At 59.9% G+C, this 19,650-nt stretch overlaps 1 protein-coding gene across 1 annotated transcript; it reads left to right on the top strand.

Annotated features, from left to right (window-relative positions):
- Positions 1-1,037: 1,037 nt before the first annotated feature.
- On the top strand, positions 1,038-15,504 carry IFITM10 (interferon induced transmembrane protein 10). The gene is given in 6 exon segments (XM_047774064.1): positions 1,038-1,151; positions 2,878-3,056; positions 3,180-3,462; positions 3,898-3,931; positions 3,934-4,349; positions 14,923-15,504. Coding segments are annotated over 6 exon segments (1,176 nt in total). The 3' UTR covers positions 15,073-15,504.
- Positions 15,505-19,650: the final 4,146 nt, after the last annotated feature.

Here is a 19,650-nt window from a genome sequence, read left to right as displayed (position 1 = left end):
GACAGCGCATGACAGTGCACCTCCCTGCTGAGGCTGGGGGAGAGGCAGCCTGGAGCAGGCCCCTGTGGGCCAGGCACCCTCTGCCCGAGACCAGCTGGACCCATGTAGACCAACCATTTGCAGCCTGCCTGTCCAGCGCAGCCCTGGGCAGAGCCCGTGGCTGGTGGGGCAGTGCCTGGCCCACGAGAGACCAGGTCAGACACACGCAGGCCACGTGCAGCCTGCGAGGCCTCTCAGGTCAGGCTCGGCCGAGATCGGTCCAGTCCGGGTGCCCCCAGGCCAGGCCCTTGGGACGGGGCAGAGGGGTGTGGGTGAGAGAGACCTGAACCCTGGTCCCCGCAGTGCCCACCCATCCTCAGGCCTGTGGGCCCTGGGCGGGGCCTGCTGAGGGCGTGGTCAGGAAGGGGCGGGGCTTGTGCTTGGGAACCCCTCCCACTGGAGGAGTTTTTCTCAACATCCTTAAAGCCAGCTCCGTCTTGTGGGTTGCTGCCCAGCCCTGAATGAAGCTGTTCCCCAGGCGGAGGGCTGGGGGCTGGGGGGGGGGTGCCTGGAGAGGGGGTGGGGCCCATCCACGGATAAGGGTGCGGAGAAGGGCTCAGGCTCAGAGTGCACAGAGGTTCAGGAAGAGAAGGGATTCAGAGGACCGAGCCCGCTCCGAGGAGGAGGTCCTGAGAAGGAGAGGGCGGCGGGGAGCAGGGAGTGGGTCAGAGCAGAGCCGGGCTTCAGGGGAGGAAGTGGGGGCGGCGGCAGGAAGGGAAAAGCTGCTGTACAGAAGGGCAGCTTTGGGGCAGGGCAGATCGGGAGGGTCTGGGTTCCGCGGGGGCCACAGGCTGCTGCAAAGGATGCAGCTCAGAGGGGCTCCTGCACGGTGAGGTGGGGGCTCGGTTGGCAGAGGGGGCTGGGGTTTCTCGCACGGAGGGTATGGGGGGACTTTTGCAGCCAGGGCAAGTGCCAGCCAGAATGGAAGCGTGATAGGGTAGACGAGGCTGGGGGCCAAGGCCAGAGGGGAAGGGACCTGGGGGACAGAGCATCGCGGCATGGGCTGGCTTTGCAGAGAGGCATGGCAGGTGAGTGACCTGAGCTCCAAGGAGGCAAGTGTCATTAGGGGCTTGGAGAGGGACACTGGCCCCAGGGGCCGAGGGTTGCAACAGGTAGGTCATGGTCTCTGAGACGGGGGGGACTTTGCGACACAGCCACGTTCCCGAGGGTGGGGCTCAGGGGCTCTGCGCTGGGTGCTTGTGAGTCAGATTTGGGGACAGGTGGGGGCACGTACTCCAAGGGGAGCAGTCTCGGTCAGGATGGGGCAGAGTAGGGGCCCCTGAGGCTGAGGGATCGCCTGGACCTGGACCTGGTAGATTCGGGAGGATGGGGCTGTGAGGGTGGCCTGGGGGCTGGGGTCTTGGTCAAGGTCAGACCTAGGGCCTGATGCTTGGGTGGGGCCTGGGTGAGGTGCACCTGGCTCAAGGAGGAACTGCAGCTGGGGTCCTGGGGGCTGGGAGGGCCAGAGACTCAAGAAGGATTAAGAATCCCACACCTGGGCACCTACCCAGAGAAAGCCACGAAAAGACACATGTCCTCCAATGCTCACTGCAGCGCTGTCTACAACAGCCAAGACATGCAAACAACCTAAATGTCCACGGACAGAGGCGTGGATAAAGATATGGTCCAGGAGTTCCCGTCGTCGCTCAGTCGTTAACAAATCCGACTAGGAACCATGAGGCTGCGGGTTCGATCCCTGCTCTTGCTCAGTGGGTTAGGGATCCAGCGTTTCCGTGAGCTGCGGTGTAGGTCTCAGATGCAGCTCGGATCCCACGTTGCTGTGGCTGTGGCAAAGGTCAGCAGCTACAGCTCCGATGAGACCCCTGGCCTGGGAACCCCCCCCCCCCATATGCCGCGGGAGCAGCCCTAGAAAAGGCAAAAAAAAAATGTGGTCCATATACACAATGGAATATTGCTCACCCGTTAAAAGGAAAGAAATAACAGCAGCAACGTGGATGGGCCTAGAAATTATCATGCTAAGTGAAGTCAGACAGTGAGAGGCCAACATCAAATGCTCTCACTTACATGTGGAATCTCAACAAAAGAACAGAGTGGACTTCTTTGCAGGACAGATACCGACTCACAGACTTTGAAAAACTTAGGGTTTCCAAAGGAGACAGCTTGGGGGCTGGGGGGATGCACGGACGGTTTGGGATGGACATGCGATAAAACTGGGTTGTGATGACCGCTGTCAATGTAACACAATTCATTGAGTAATAAAAAAAAAAAGAACGGTTAAGGGCCCCGGAGGGGGCTTGGTTAGGGGCGGGGCTGCGGGGGCAGGTAGGGCTGCGCTGAGCCTGAGGACCCGCCCGGTAGCGGAGGACAGGCCGGAGGCACCTGGGCTCCGTGGGCAGAGGGGCTTGGTGAGGCTCGGACGCCCACTGAGGCTGGGACTTGGGGAGGGGCGGGGACCGTGGCGCGGACCGCGGAGCCGGAGACGCAACAGGCGGAGAAGGCGCCGCCCCGGGGGGAAGGGGCTCTGTCTGACACCGTCCTGGGAGCCGGGGTGGGGGGGGAGCGGAGGGAGAGCGCGGGAGGAGGGGGCCTCCCCTGGGCAGGCAGAGGGGAGGGCTCGGAGGGGCCTCGGGGGGCTCAGCGGCAGGGAGGGGACGGGGAGACGCGCGGGGCGCGGCACCTGCAGGGGGTCGGGCGCTGGAGGGGAGCCCATCCCTGGCCGGCTCTGCCTCCGGGGGGCTCCAGCCGGCGCCGGCGGCCCCCACCCAGCGGGCGGGAGGAGGAGGGGAGGTGGCTGCGCCGGCCGCCGCCGCCGCCGTCGCCGTGAGTCAGGCTTGGGCTGCAGCGGGCGGCCGGCCTGGCGCTGCGGAGGGAGCGCAGGCAGCGGAGGAGCAGCACCGCCCGCCCCGCGCCCCTCCCCGCCCGCCGCCCCGCGCGCTCCCCACGCCGCGGTCGAGCCGCCGGGACGCCGAGCGGCGGGACAGCCAGCGACCCGCGGGACGGCGAAAGGACGCGCGCGGCGCGGCGCAGGGTCGGGCCCGCGGGCCGAGGAGTCGCCAGTAGGTGAGGGCGCGCCGACCCGGCGGCTGCGGCAGAGCGGGGCGGGGGGCGCGGGAGGCTCGGCGCCGCGGTGGGGGAGTGTTCCTTTCGCGGAGGGTCCCCGTGCGTCGGCTCCCGGCCAGGGGCGGGTGGCTCCCGGCGAGCGCGCGCGCGCTTGGGGTCCCGGCGGCGGCACCTTGGGCCGGCTTGGGGGCGGGGCGATGCGCGCGCGGTCGGAGCCCCGGCGGCTGCCGGGTGCCTCGTCTGGCGGCTGTGTCGGAGCCTCTGCCCCTGTTGTGTGAGTGTCACAGTGCGAGGCCGTTTACCTGGCGGCGTCTCCGAGCGCTCGGTGTGTGCCGGGGTCTGGAGGGCCCTGCGGCGGCGCTGGCGATTGTGCCCGATGTGTCAGCGGGCGCCAGCGTGCAGGTGCCACGGAGAGCTCTGCTCCTTGTGCCAGTGACTGAGGCCGTGTCATTGTGGGTCTGCGTGCCCTGTGAGCGCGGGGCTGTCTGGGGCGCTGGTTGCTCTGTTTACCGCAAAAGCCTGCCAGTCGGGGAGCTGTGGGGAGTGTGGGGGTGTTGCTGTTGTGTGTCAGTGGGTGAATGTTTGTGCGCAGATGGCAAAGTGACGAAAAGCCCCCGAAGTCCCTGCCAAGGCTGCTGCGAGGGCTTTGGCATCAGCAGTGGCTGGGGCGGGTGGGGGAGGCAGGCCGGCAGCTGGCTCCCTCCGCAGGGACTCCCGCGTCCTTTGGGGCTGTTGATGTGGCCGCGGGGGTGGGGGTGGGGGGACGTGCTTTAGGGGCCAGGATGGCCCAGAGCGTGGGTAGGACCGGGCTCATTCTTCCTCTCCCCCTCCCTGCAGGCCCAGGGCCCCGGCCAGTACCCAGCCCCGCTGGGAGCCCGGCCAGCACCACGGACAGCACCCAGGAAGCCCGGGTCCCCCTGGACGGGGCCTTCTGGATCCCCAGGCCCCCGGCAGGTTCGCCCAAGGGCTGTTTCGCGTGCGTGTCCAAGCCCCCCGCCCTGCAGGCTCCAGCGGCCCCCGCCCCCGAGCCGTCGGCCTCGCCGCCCATGGCACCCACCCTGTTCCCCATGGAGTCCAAGAGCAGCAAGGCGGACAGCGTGCGGGCCGCGGGCGCCCCCCAGGCCTGCAAGCACCTGGCGGAGAAGAAGACCATGACCAACCCCGCGACGGTCATTGAGGTGTACCCGGACACCACGGAGGTGAACGACTACTACCTGTGGTCCATCTTCAACTTCGTCTACCTCAACTTCTGCTGCCTGGGCTTCATCGCCCTGGCCTACTCCCTCAAAGTGAGCGGGGGCCGGGGGGAGGGCGGGGGCTGCGGCACCGAGGCGCCCAGGGCTGCAGCAGGGGCGGGGGCGGGGCTGAGGGATAGAAGGGTGGGGGACCCAGCGAGACAGGGGTGTCGCCCAGCTGGGGGCCGGCCAGAAGCGCCCGTCCATCCCCGTCCTGAGCCGGGGAGCCTTGCAGGGAGGGGGTCTTGGCAGGGCTTGGGGGACCTCAGGGCCAGCGTCTCTGCACGGCCAGCTTGGTCCTTGGGGTGGGGACCAGGACTCAATGTCCTGTCCCGGTGGGCGGGGGATGTGGGGGTCAGACCTGGGTGAAGCTACCCTGGGCACGCGGGATGGAGACAGCACGGAGGAGAGGAGGCCCCGGAACCCTTCCCCCGTTGACGTCATTGCTGGAGGCCTTCTTGTCCCAGCCCCTGGCAGGGACCTGAGGCCAGGCAGGCACTCAAAGGGAGGCTGCGACAGATGACAGACAGACAGCGGTGCTAACCACCAGCCCCTGCTCTGCCTCTCCCCTCATGTGCAGTTTCTAGAAGGTCTGCCCTGCGGGGGGGGGGGGGGGGGGGGGCAGGGGCAGGAGCATGTCCCAGACGCCCTGACTCTGTGCCCTGAGTGCTTACAACTTTCAGAAGCCCCTTGCTGCCGTGGCAGGAGCTGGCCAGCAGCAGAGCAGAGGGCCAGGCAGACAGGACCACGTCCCCCAGGCGCAGTGGAGATAAGTGGACCCAGATGGTGGGAGGGGGCGGTGGTCCAGTCTCACATGGGGCAGGAGGGCCGTGCGATGTGTGAGGACAGAAGAGCTAAAGCATCAGGAAGGGGGTAGAGGGGCGACTCCCCACCTTCGGCCACCAGAAGGGCTTGGCTCACATCCCCCAGGTTGTTACTTCTCCTGAGCCCAGTCTGAGTGGCCAAGGGCAGCGCATTTTCCTGACTGCAGCTGCCCGGCGGGGTGGGGGCTGGGCCTGAGAGGCTGGGGGACGGGCCGTTGGGACAGCGCGGCCACAGTGCATCTTTGAGCCCCGGCTGCCCCGGCGTCACACACACTGACCACCTGGCCTTCCCATCTTCCTCCTGGTCAGCGCCACTGTCACCCACTGCCCTTCACGCCTTCCTCTTCAGGCCCGTGTACCCAGCCCTGGGCTCTGCCACACAGCACTGTGTGAGTATGGGCACGTGTGCATGAGTGTGTTGCATCTGTGTGTGCACAAGCGTGTGTCTGCATGTAGGTGTGAGCATGCATGCGTAAGTGTGTGTGTGCAGGAGTTGTGTAGGTGTGAGAGTCCATTGTAACTGTGTGTGCGTGTGTGGGTGTGCACGCGTGTGTTATGTGTATAGGAGTGTTGTGTGCATGTGACTGCACGTGTGGGTGTGTGCATGTTTGTGTGTGCTGCCGAGGCCACAGAGGCAGAGGCCCTGGGAACTGGGGGTCAAGCCTCTGGCTCCCCGGCCAGTGCCAAGCAGAGGGCCCAGTGGCCCGGGCAGCTGGCGGGGCCCTGACTCCCCGTGCCCTCTTGCCAGGCCCCGCCAGTAGCCTGTGGACATGGGTCGGGCTGTGCGGGCTCTTGGGGGTGGCCGGCTGGCACAGGGCAGGGCCATCTGCTGTGGGTTGTAGGTAGGTCACAGATTCGGAATGGGGCAGCGTTCGTGCTGAGGTGGGGGTGGAAGCCGGTGCCTCTGAGAGGCCCAGGGGCCTCGCTGGGCCTCGAGCCTGGGCTGCGCCCCCGCATCCTTGCTGGGGGTTAGTGAGAGCAGAGAGGCTTGGGCTTACCTGGGAGCGGTGCGTCAGGTGAGCTGCCTCTGTCCCCAGCAAGGGGGGCGGGCAGAACTGGCTGGCACGGACTCCCGCGCCTGGGAATTCGTCCATCTGTCCATCCAGCTGCACCTACATCGTTTGCAGCCAGTCATGGGCACTTCCAAGGGCACCTGACGGCCTTGGGGTCAGGAGGCCTTGGCTAAAGCCCCGCGTGGTCCCTGAAGAGCCCTGAGCCACCTCAATTCACTGAGCCTGTTCCCCTATCCATGCACAAAACACAGCAAAACAGAAGACTCAGGGGAGTGCCGTGTCCCCACCTGTCCCCATAGGTCCCTCCACGCGCTCTGTCCCCACGGCCCATTCAGTTCAGTGCAGGCCGGGCCTGCGCGGCCTGGTGTCCAGGGAGGCGCAGACACAGAAGGCCAGTTCTCTGTCCGTGCAGTCTGCACAGCTGCTCACAGTGACCCCAGCTGCCCAGTCTTGACCTGGAGAAGTCCAGCCTCCTCACCTTGGCCTTCGAGGGCCTGCATGACCCACTTTCAGCCCTCTCCTAGCCTCACCAAACGTCCCCCATGACATCCCGTGAGCACGCCAGGCTGCCCCGGGGCCCTCAGCCTGAGGCCTTCGTGAGGCCTGGCCTCCTTCCTGCCAGAGTCTCCACCAGGCCCCTCCCATCAGAGACCCCCCCCCCCACCCCATCACAGCCGCCAGCCCACCAGACCCAAGGCCACGCTGACCAAGGTAGCGGTCAGAGGATGTTGGAAGGATGAGTGGATGGACCAAGGACACGTAGCAAGAGGAACACCTCACTCTAGGTTTGGGGTGGGCTTGGGGTCAGGCCCGGACACCTCCAGGGGCAGCATTTCCCCTGGGCCTGATGCGGGGGGTGAGGGCCAGGAAGTCCAGATGGCGAAAAGGACATTGACTGAGGCCCAGAGGCAGAGAGGAGCGAGGGTCGGGTGTGGTGGTCTAGGCGAGAGGGTGTGTGGCTTGAACCCGGATGGGGATGGCGGCAGGGGAGGGGGAGCAGGTGTCAGGAGGACATGGCAGCCGCTCAGTTTGGAGTCGGTGACAGGACGGTCAGGAGGAAGAGATTAGGAGAAGGACACTGTTCTTTGTATGTACATAACTGCCCACTGACTCCTTTCATCCATCCATTCACCCATTCACTTGTCCTCACATCCATGCATCCATCCACGCCTCTATCCATCCCTGTATCCATCCACCCACCCACCCACCCACCCATCCATTATCCATCCGTCTCTCCGTCTCTTCCCGCCATGGGGGAGCTCCATCCTTGTCCTTTTGTGCTGCTCTTCTCAGCCTCCTTTCCCGGTTGCCCCTTTCTTCCCAGGTCTTTGAATGCCGGGGTGGCCTTGTCCTCGTCTCCATCTGCCCTCACCCCTTGGTGCCTTTATCTGGTCTCCTGCCTCTCAGTGGGGCCTCCATCCTGCTGCCTCTCCAGTTTATAGCTCTCCCTAGACCTCGCCCTTGGCCTCTAGACCCACGTAAAACACACCTCCTCAATATGTCCAGCTGCGTGTCTGAAGCCTCTCTAGCTTAATGTTTGGTTGATTTCTTAACCAGATGTGAAGTTTTATTTCTTAACACGTTAGAAATCAAACTACTGAAGGAGGCACAGGTACGCGCCTCCCGAGGTCTTCCGCTTATTTCAACTTCCTTATTTCAGTAGATGAAACCAAAAAGCCTGGAAATCATCTCAGCTTCCATTCTCGCTTTTGAAAATATCGACTTCCACATCCTCTGACCCCAGCAAACCCTGCTGGCTCTGAATCTTGAGAAGAGACCCAGAAGAAGGTCAGCTTTTCCCACCTCCGCTGCTCCTGCCCCGGGGCAGCCCGCTGTGGTCACTCACTGGACTCTTCTCTGCCTTTGTCCAGCCTCTGCCCCTTCAAGCTCTTCTTTGCACAGAATGCAGAATTACCAGCTCACAATATGCCAGAACCTGCCTTTTTTTTCTGCTAAAAGGCGCTGCCTCAGCCCCACGCAATCTGCTCCCTGACCGTTTCCTCTCTGACCTCAGTGCTCTTCCCCTCCTGGCCCTTCAGTGTCGTTCCCCCCCCCCCCCCCGCCCCCGCTCCCCCTCCCCCCGAGCCTCTGGTTGTTCCTCAGAGCACAGACACGTCCCACCGCAGAGCTTTGTGCTCTGAGACCTACTTCCCCACACATGAGCACGTGGGCTTTGCTCAAATGTCCCCATGCCACCAGTTCTTTTCTGGGCACCCACCTCCCTCGTGCCCGCTGCCCCTGGTCCTCTCCAGTTCCTCTCCCTCCCTTCCTGCCTTCCTTTCTTTCTTCTTTTTTTTTTTTTTTTTACTTTTTAGGGCTGCACCTGCAGCGTGTGGAGGTTCCCAGGTTAGGGGTCCGATCCGAGCTGGAGCTGCCGGCCTACACCACAGCCACAGCCGTATGGGGTCCCAGCCACATCTGCGACCTGCACCACAACGCGTATCAATGCCGGATCCTTATCTACGGAGCGAGGCCAGGGATCGAACCTGCATCCTCATGGATGCTAGTTGGGTTCTTAACCTGCTGAGCCACGACGGGAACTCCCTCCAGTCCTCTTTCTAACACATTTATCACCTCGTATATAGTTTACTTATTTATCGTGTTCGTGTCCTGTGTCCTCTCCCTAAATGTAAGCTCCATGAGGACAGGGGACTGAGTTTTGTTCCCTGACAAACACTCGGGGCCTAGAACAGCAACAGCACAGAGCAGGCACTGAATAAACGCTGCCTGATCAAGGTCGTGAATCCAGCGACCTGCCCTGCCGTCGTCTGAACTGTCATCTACCCGGTCACCTCCCTCTTTTCCGTGTATCTGCCCACCCCACTCCACCACCATGCCTTCCCGTATCCATCTCCCCATCCCCCCCGTCGAGTCCCGTCGATGCCCCGTCAATGCCCAGAAACGTACTTTCCCGACCAGCCCAGCACTCCCGTATCTGCCTGTCCCAGCAATTCAGCACTTGGCTCAAAACCCGCCTGTCTCCCTGTCCTGCCTTCAGACATGTATTTCCATACCCATCCATCCACCTGTCCACCTTGCCCAGCACGTCTTCATAAACGCGTCTACCCGCCAGTCCCGCCCGTCCAGCATCCATTCCTTGAGCCTCTGGTGTACCTGTTCATCACGCAACGTACTTTTGTGTAGCTCTCCACCTGGCGTACCTTTACCTGTCCGTCTACGTCCCACTCCGCGTGCATTCGGCACCCACCCTCTCATGCTCGTCTGCGGACTGGTCCTGCCCTTCTGGCGGGCGCTGGCGCGTCCGTCGGCCTTCCCCTCCCATCCAGCCCCTGTCCCAGCGTCCCTTTCCCTGTGTGCCGCGTGCCTCCAGCAAGCCGTGGTGTGTCCTCCCTTCTCACCATCCTTCGCCGTCCCCGTCATCCGGTCGCCTGTTCGGCCGTCTCCTCTGCAAGCAGCCAGCAGCCCCGTCCACTCAGGGACCCGTGTTCCCTCCAGCTTCCTTCGCTCCACTCCCCCGTCCACCTCCAGCATCCAGCCCTGTCATTTCTTTTTCCTCATCCCACGTACCCAACCAAGAAGCCGTGACCACGGGTTTATTCTTAAATCCATCAGCACTGTTTTAACATGAGAAAACCAATGCATATAACTTACTACGTAATGGATTGGAGAGGAAATATGTTTATCTCATGGAGATTTTTGTAAATGTGGTGTTATACCTCCGACAATAAAACGAGCACTGTCCTGAGGAGTCAGCTTTACGATTAAGACTGAGAGTAGGCCGCCCGTTACCGCCTGTGCTCTTCAGCACCGTTCTGGAAGTCTTGGCTTCCATTATGGAAGGGCTTGCTCTGAACCAGACGCTATGCTAATGCTTTCCGTCCGTCAACACACTGAGTCCTTTCAACAACCCTCTGTGGTAGGTACAACTGTTATCTTCCTGTTACAGATGAGAATACTTGCTAAGATTATGCAGCCTGTGGTTGGCAAAATTAGGATTCAAATCCAGGCAGTGAGGGTATGGCATCTGTTCTCTTAACCACTGTGTTAGAGGAGTTCCCGTCGTGGCGCAGTGGTTAACAAATCCGACTAGGAACCATGAGGTTGCGGGTTCGGTCCACGGCCTCGCTCCGTGGGTTAAGGATCCGGCGTTGCCGTGAGCTGTGGTGTAGGTTGCAGACGCAGCTCAGATCCCACGTTGCTGTGGCTCTGGTGTAGGCCGGTGGCTACAACTCCGATTAGACCCCTAGCCTGGGAACCTCCACATGCCGCGGGAGCAGCCCTAAAAAATGGCAAAAAGACAAAAAACAAACAAACAAACAAAAAAAACCCACTGTGTTTGTTATAGATTCTAGGAGTAAAGCCTTAAAGGAGGAACTAGAATTTCATTTACAGCCCGTCTGAGTCTTTGCATAGAAAACTTAGTCACTTGTCACAGTTGATTAATACTGTAGTTGAGCTGTATGCAAAATCAATCCATAAAAGTTGGTTGAATTTTTTTTTCTTTTTTTGTCTTTTTAGGGCCGTACCTGCGGCATATGGAGGTTCCCAGGCTAGGAGTCAATCAGAGCTGCAGCTGCCGGCCTACGCCACGGCCACAACCATGCAGGATCCACGCCACATCTGCAACCTACACCACAGCTCATGGCAATGCCAGATCCTTAAACCACTGAGCAAGGCCAGGGATCAAATCTGTGTCCTAGTGGATACTAGTTGTTTTGTTTCCACTGAGCCACGACGGGAACTCCGTTAGTTGAATTTTTATGTACCAGCAAAAGTCAGTTAGAAATATAATCTTAGCCATAGCCATCTAATGACAACCAAGATAAACAGACAAAGCCTAAATCTGGCAAAAGATACGATAGCTCTTTGTGCAGAGAATTATAAATTTTTATTTTAATGAAGACATCACATAAGACCTAAATAAGTAGGTACTACACCATGGCCTCATCAAGGAAGGTGAATCTCAGCGAAGATGTGGGTTCTCTCTGAAATCACCACAAGAAAGGTGCCACAGGGGCGTAGCTCCCTGGTTCCTCAGTGTCTGCTCCTTTTCCTCGTCACGCTCTCTGCTCTGTACAGCCTGCCTTCAGTCAGCCAGTTGTCCTCGTCCTCCCAGCCCCTCCGTCCGCAGCTGGACCCTCAGCTCTCTGTCTTCTCCCGCTTCCTCTGTTTCCTCTGCCATTTACCCTCCTCTGCCCGTCCACCCAGCCACCCCTACCTTCCTGCCCATCCATATACCCACCCAATTAGCTACCCATCTATTCTCCCATCCATCTGCAGACCACAACCCCTGGGCAGACAGACCTAAGTGACTCCTCTGTCAGCCCAACCCCGCCTCCTGCCTTTTGTGCATCCATCCATCATCCATCATCCACCCATCAATCCATCCATCTATCATCCATTATCCATCCATCCATCAATCCATCATCCATCCATCCTCCATCCATCCATCATCCATCCATCCATCATCCATCCATCCATCATCCATCCATCCATCCATCCATCATCCATCCATCCATCATCCATCCATCTATCATCCATTATCCATCCATCCATCAATCCATCATCCTTCCAACCTCCATCCATCCATCATCCATCCATCATCCATCATCCATCCATCCATCATTCATCCATCCTCCATCATCCATCCTTCCAACCTCCATCCATCCATCATCCATCCATCATCCATCATCCATCCATCCATCATTCATCCATCCTCCATCATCCATCCATCCATCATCCATCCATCCATCATTCATCCATCCATCATCCATCCATCATCCATCCTCCATCCATCATCTATCCATCCATCCATCATCCATCCATCCATCCATCCATCATTCATCCATCCTCCATCATCCATCCTTCCAACCTCCATCCATCCATCATCCATCCATCATCCATCCATCCATCATTCATCCATCCTCCATCATCCATCCATCCATCATCCATCCATCCATCATCCATCCATCCATCATCCATCCATCATCCATCCTCCATCCATCATCTATCCATCCATCCATCATCCATCCATCCTCCATCATCCATCCATCCATCATCCATCCATCCATCATTCATCCATCATCCATCATCCATCCATCCATCATCCATATCCATCCATCTCCATCCATCCTCCATCCATCCATCATCCATCCATCCTCCATCCATCCATCCTCCATCCATTAATCATCCATCATCCATCCATCATCCATCATCCATCCATCCATCATCCATCCATCATCCATCCTCCATCCATCATCTATCCATCCATCCATCATCCATCCATCCTCCATCATCCATCCATCCATCATCCATCCATCCATCATTCATCCATCATCCATCATCCATCCATCCATCATCCATCCATCATCCATCCATCATCCATCCATCCTCCATCCATCCATCATCCATCCATCCTCCATCCATCCATCCTCCATCCATTAATCATCCATCATACCATCCATCATCCATCCATCCATCATTCCATCATCCCATCATCATCCATCCATCAATCTATCCGATACCTCATCCCATCTCCATCATCCCATCCATCCATCCATCCATCCATCATCCATCCATCCATCCATCATCCATCATCCATCCATCATCCATCCATCCATCATCCATCCATCATCCATCAATCCATCATCCATCCATCATCCATCATCCATCCATCATCCATCATCCATCCATCATCCATCCATCCATCATCCATCCATCATCCATCCATCATCCATCCATCCATCCATCCATCCATCATCCATCCATCATCCATCCATCCTCCATCCATCCATCATCCATCCATCATCCATCCATCCATCCATCCATCATTCATCCATCATCCATCCATCATCCATCATCCATCCATCCATCCATCCATCATCCATCCATCATCCATCCATCATCCATCCATCATCCATCCATCCATCCATCCATCATCCATCCATCATCCATCCATCATCCATCATCCATCCATCCATCCATCCATCATCCATCCATCATCCCTCCATCCATCCATCCATCATCCATCCATCATCCATCCATCCATCCGTCCATCATCCATCCATCCATCATCCATCCATCCATCATTCATCCATCATCCATCATCCATCATCCATCCATCCATCATCCATCCATCATCCATCATCCATCCATCATCCATCCATCCATCATCCATCATCCATCATCCATCCTTCATCCATCATCCATCCATCATCCATCCATCCATCATCCACCCATCATCCATCCATCCATCCATCATCCATCATCCATCCATCCTCCATCCATCCATCCATCCATCATCCATCCATCATCCATCCATCATCCATCCTCCATCCATCCATCCTCCATCCATCATCCATCCATCATCCATCCATCCATCATCCATCCATCATTCATCCATCCATCATCCATCATCCATCCATCATCCATCCATCCATCCATCCATCATCCATCCACCAATCTGCTGATGCAAAAACCTTCTCTCTCTGCCTCACTCATCTCTCTCCTTCCTCCTTCTCATCCTCCTCATGTTCTTTGCCTTCTGCTTGCAGCTCAGACATGCATTTCTTTGAACCTTGTGGAAGGAGAGGGGACTCCTCAGACCTGGCCTGGCTGTGGGTGGCACACCTCCACAACCATCTCTTCACAGCTGGAGGACCTTGGGAGCTGGCTCCACCATGGGCCACCATCTGCCAGGCTTAGTGGGTCCCAGCCCACTCCCCTCACCTTAAGATCCCATCCTGCCCCAGAGACCAGGGGCGTGCACCACAGACAGAGTGTGTATCCTTGGGGAAGCCCAGTTAATTTTAAATTAGATGGGACCCACCCGATTAGGACAAGCCAGTATTGCTCTGTTGCTCAATAATATAACTTTTCCTGATACCACTTCCTCTTTCATTTTATTTATTTATTCCCCAGCCTCACTGAGATAGAACTGACCTGCGACATGGCCTGAGTTTAGGGTGTGCAATGTGATGACGTGATACGTGCATAGATGGGGATGGTTTCCACGATGGGCTTTAGTTAACACTCCGTCACTTTGCATAGTTAGCTGCTTTTTTTTTTTTCTTGGTGGTAAGAACGTCAAAGACCTACTCTCTTAGCAACCATCAACTATGTAATACAATATTCTTAACAATCCATTTCACTTTAAATGATTTTATATTTACAGAAAAGTTTCAAAAAAAAAAAAAACCCAGAAAGAATTCCTGGCTCCCCTTCAGCCCACGTCCCAGTGCTGACGGGTTACTAATTGGCCTTTTTTACTCTCCCTCCATAAACCTGGGTTCTTTGTGGGGTTTTTTGTCTTTTTTTTTTTTTTTGTCTTTTTGCTATTTCTTGGGCCGCTCCCGTGGCATATGGAGGTTCCCAGGCTAGGGGTCTAGTCGGAGCTGTAGCCACCGACCTACGCCAGAGCCACAGCAACGCGGGATCCGAGCCGCGTCTGCAACCTACACCACAGCTGACGGCAACACCAGATCGTTAACCCACTGAGCAGGGGCAGGGATCGAACCCGCAACCTCATGGTTCCTAGTCGGATTCGTTAACCGCTGCGCCACGACGGGAACTCCTGGGTTCTTTGTTTTGTAAACTCTTTGAGGGTAAGTTTCCGACCTGAGGCTGGCACCCCCTGCCCCCTCCCACGCACTTTTCCACGCAGCAAGGGCGACCTCGTGCAGAAGCTCCCCACAGCTGTCGGGGATGGGGGACGGGAGATTGACCCGGGCTCGGGGCTATACCCGCTGGGGCCATCTGCCCTCCTGCCCTCCGGCCTGGCCCGTGTCTGCCGTCCCGGCTGCTGGACTCATCTCGTCCCTTTGGCTTCAGGTTCGGGACAAGAAGCTCCTCAACGACCTGAACGGAGCCGTGGAGGACGCCAAGACGGCTCGGCTGTTCAACATCACCAGCTCTGCCCTGGCGGCCTCCTGCATCATCCTTGTCTTCATCTTCCTGCGGTACCCGCTCACCGACTACTAGGCCCCGACGGCACCGCAGCCCGGAGACCAAGAGCCGAGGTTCATTTTTGTGGCTGATGCGCTGCCGGCTGCCGGGAGGCTAGGGCAGAGCAGGGCGCCCGCCGGGGACCCCCGAGCCGTGAGCCCAGCACCGAGGCCATCAGAAGCTTTGTACAGTAATTATCGGGCGGCGAGCCTCCTGCCAGCCCACCCTTTGGCCTCCTGGTCCTCACCTGTGTCTGGGGGGCCCGGGGGACTCTCCCTGTGCTGCTGCACCCTGGCTTCCAGTGGCTGCCCTCCCTGCCTGCCTGTGCCCCCCAGGCTCCTGGGGCCCCTCAGATCTGACCCCCAGCAAGAAGGGCTTCTGTGGGAGCTTCCCAGAGAAGCTCTGGGGGTGCTGCCAGCACCTGGGGACGTACTCCACCCTCCCTGACCCCCTTCTCCAAGCTGTGACCCTGCTCAGAGCTCTTGTATCTGTGAACTTCCAATAAAACACCTGCCCAGCTCTGGCCCAGCTCCTATCCCTCCCTGGGCAGTGGGGCAGGGGGTGGATTTGGGGGCTTTGAGAACCCCCGGTGGGCACTTCCTGGTGGTCCAGGGTGCCCAGCACTGCATGCAGCTGACTTTCCATAACCAATGTGACCTTCTGGCAGATGTGCAAGACAGAATGGGGTGGGGGGGGCTTTTGGTGGAGGGTGCCCCCAACCCAAGACCCCATGGGGGTCAGGAAGGCTCCCTGATGAGGAAGGAGGGGCGGGCATCGCTGCACACCCACCCCCCAGCATTAGAGCAAAGAAAACACTGCTTTCACCAGGGGGCAGCACCCTGGCCAGTCCTTGCTCATCGTGGGGTCCTGCGACCTGGGCCACTTCCTCCACTTCACTCCTACCTGCTTTTCCTCCCCCAGGGGGACACGGCTTTCCCGTTTCTCCCAGGTGCTGCGAGCATCACCGGGGGGAGAACAGGGTATTGGCTGGAGGCTGCTGTTCCAGCACCAAGATCCAGGCGGCCTGCGTGTGCCAGGAACGGGGGCAGCGACGCTCCAGCAGAGATGGCCTCTGCTCACGCCCGCCCTCTGAGAACAAGCCTGAGGAGCCTTAGGGAGGGCGCCTGCCCCTCGGGATGGGGGGCTGGTGGGGGGAGCCACAGAGAGGGAGGCAGGCAGACCCGAGCCGAGCCCTCACCATCGTGGGAGAGACGGGACTGGGGGAGCCGAGGAGGCGGCACGCAGCTCAGGTGCAGAGCAGGAAGCCCTTTGTGTCCTGCACCGAGGCCTCGAGGCAGCTTTGGCATCAGGATCTGCTGTGCTTTGCAGATTCTGAGATGGTGCCGAGTCAGGACCCACTTGGCAGGGACAAGACTGGACAGAGGCTGTTGGCCAAGTAGGAACTAAAGGTGGGCGGGGTGGGTGGGGGCGGAGAGGAGTGGGTTGGGCAGATTCTTGGGTTGAGGCTGATAGAATTTGGTGACAGGACTTCCCGTCATGGCTCAACGGCAATGAACCCAACTAGGATCCATGAGGACACGGGTTCGATCCCTGGCCTTGCTCCATGGGTTAAGGATCTGGTGTTGCCGTGAGCTGTGGTGTAGGTTGCAGATGCAGCTTGGATACCGCGTTGCTGTGGCTCTGGCTGTGGCCGGCAGCTGTAGCTCCGATTCAACCCCTGGCCTGGGAACCTCCATTTGCCGTGGGTGCAGCCCTAAAACGCAAAAAAAAAAGGATTTGGTGACAGACTGGAGGCAGGCCCGGGGGGACCCGGGAAGGGTCCCGAGTCCCTGAGGTGGACGGCGGGGTCAGCACGTGGGAGGAGGACTGAACTGGGGAGGCTGGGGGAGGAGGCCACGTGACCCTGCGGTGCCCAGCAGAGAACTGTCCAGGCAGCCAAAGCAGAAGGTCGATGGGGACCAGGCCATGAAGGACAGGGACCCAGCCTGAGGGGCGTGGCCAAAAGCACCCCTGGGATGTAGGGCCACCAAGAAGGAAGGGGCAGGCATGTGCGGAGGGCTTGAGGGGGGGGGGAGGCGGGAACGGAGGGCTGGGGCGCATCGGTGGGTGGTCAGTTCTCTCCAGGGGCAGGTTGTAGAGGCAGAGGAGGGGACGGGAAGGCTGGTCCCACTTTGGGCCGTGTCCGTGGTGGCAGAGGGGGAGGCGAGGGCGGGACCACGGGGCAGCGTCCAGAGAAAGACCTCTTCTACCACCGGCGATGCTGGCAGGCGTGTGGCTTCGGGGCCAGGAGCTACGGGTTCCCCTCTGGCTCCCGGGCAGAGGGTCACTCCTGGTGGGCTCTGCTGGGGGCAGTGAACAGTCGGGCCGCTGGTCTCTGGAGAGGCGCAGGCCCTACTGGGCCAGGCATTTGACTGTCAGGGTACCTGTCGCGGGCACGGGGCTGGCTCACCCTGTGCCCAGCTACACAGACGAAGCAGAGGGAGCCCCACGCAGGGGGCTGGGGAGGGGGTCCGGCAGGCAGTGTTGCAACAGGACACAGGCTGATGTTTGGTTGGTGAGGACGGTGGAGCCGAGGGGCTTAGGGACAGAACCCTGGGTCCACGGGGCGCTGCATGCTGAGCGCCTGGGCCGAGCTGGGGGAGGAGGGGGTCAAGGCAGGGGCCACCAGAGCAGCAGTGCTGGGTGTTACACCCCGGGGTCTGGAGAAGGGCTTCCCAGGTAAGACTATCAGGGCCCCGTGTAGGCTGCCTGCTGCCCAGGATCCAGGTCTGGAAGCTTCCAGCAGACCAGGGGCCACGCTTGGGGGGACGGAGGCAGAGCGTGAGTGGGTTCCAGCTCAGACCTGACCGGGAAACCTCCAAAGGAAAGACAGCTGCCCTGGGGGCCAGGGAGGGGGAAGGACTGGGGGCAGGTTGGTGCTGACCCCTGACCCCAGGCCGTAGCAGCTGGGGACCCTGCAAGGGTCGCAAGAAGTGAGGTCATGGACACCCCTTGGCAGAGGGCAGCCAGGCGGCCTCCACGGAGGGCTGGAGCGGGGAAGAGGGGTTGGCGAAGGGGCTGGCGGGCAGGAAGCACCGGGAGGCCCTGAGGGCCTGTGGGCAGCTCAGTCACAGATGCTGACACCTCCTGGTGTCAGGCCTGCGTGGATGCCCAGCATGGCCCAGGGCTCCCTGGAGGAGTCGGGGGGAGGACTAGAAGGGGTGCCATGGGAGAGGCCCTGCCCCCAGCCCCCGGGCACCTAGGGGCCACAGAGTGCTGGATCGTGAGGCCAGCAGGGGCCCACCCTGGGGTCACAGAGCTGTATTAGGCCTGGTGGGCGTGGGGCAGGTGGGAGCTGTCTTTGGTCACTGTCCTTAAGCCTTTGATGCCCACAGCTGTGCCCGGGACAGGTACCAGGGGAAAGGGCAGCCTTGCCAGCCCCTCCATGGGCCCTGCCTACCCAGGGGAGAAATGGTAGCATCGCCCTGCAGCCAGCAAAGGCACCCTGGCTCACTGATGCTTGAGTCCATTCCCAGGCAGCGTGGGGTGCGCGGCCACCCCAGAGGCTTGGAGAGGGGCCGGCCCCTCAGCTTGGTGACCTCAGTGCGACAGGGGGACCCCGGGCTCCACCTCCGTGTCTGGCTTCCCTCCTCTCCCGGCCGTCCCTGCCCTTCCAGCCCCCCTGCCCCGCCTCCCGCCCCCCCCGCCCCCCCGCCCCCCCTTTATTGGCATTTCTCAGCACCTGGCTTGCACTCGAGCTCAGTCAATCCTCAGCCGGGGTGTCTGCTGGCTGCAGGGCGATGCTGCCGCCCTCGCTCCCTCTCCCCCATCCTCCGGCGGTGCCTCCGAGTTTTCTGCAGCTTCTGGGGGTCAGGCGACTTTCCCGCCCTCCCGCCCTTCCCCATTGCGTTGCCCGGTTGGCCAGCCACTACTCTGGGGACCCCCAGCTGGATGGGGCCAGGGTGCTGGCAGGGAGGAGGGAGCCGGGAAAGGACTTAAAGGGGAGCAGCCACGGCTCTGGGTGGACTCGGAGGGGGACACGTGTCCCCTGAGAGGGGCTGCAGGTCCCACCAGCAATAAGTGACCCTTGGCCACCTCCAGGCAGCGGGCTCCCGGGGAGCGGCTGATCCCAGGGAGCGTGGCGTTCAGGCTGACCTGGGGCCTCTGGTCAGGAAGCGGGAGCAGCCCAAGGCAGAAGGACACGTCCAAACTGTGCAGGGCCCCCTCCCGTCCCCAGTCCAGGACCATCTGGGCATCAAAGTGAATCATGTTAGTAAGAATCCTGATCCTTTGGATAAAATAGGAACTGCGGGTCCGTACCCAGCTCGGGAGATAAATCTACTGGAGGTTTAGTGCACACAGGGAGCTCTCATTTCAAAGACGCGTCTCTAAGAAAAATTATCGTGAAAAGGAAAACCGAGCAATGCAGCAGCCAGCAGGCGCCCCCGCCCCGGGATCTGATGACCAATGACCGGGGACAGCGCAGGAAGCGGCCCAGTCGGCATCATCTGCCTCCCGATATGGGGCCCTGAGAACAGGCGCACTGTGTGTGTTCACTGTGTGTGTCTGAGCTGCCCCCCAAACTCAGATGCGGCTGCATGAGGGCCTTTGGGGATGCGGGTCAAGCAGGGGCCCCGAAGCGGAAGTGGGCCCTTCGGAGAAAAGGGAGCCCGC

The sequence above is a fragment of the Phacochoerus africanus genome, chromosome 4, assembly GCF_016906955.1.
Source record: "Phacochoerus africanus isolate WHEZ1 chromosome 4, ROS_Pafr_v1, whole genome shotgun sequence".
Classification (NCBI taxonomy): domain Eukaryota; kingdom Metazoa; phylum Chordata; class Mammalia; order Artiodactyla; family Suidae; genus Phacochoerus; species Phacochoerus africanus.
Note: the sequence above shows the minus strand (reverse complement) of the source record. Positions and strands in the feature narration are given on the sequence as shown.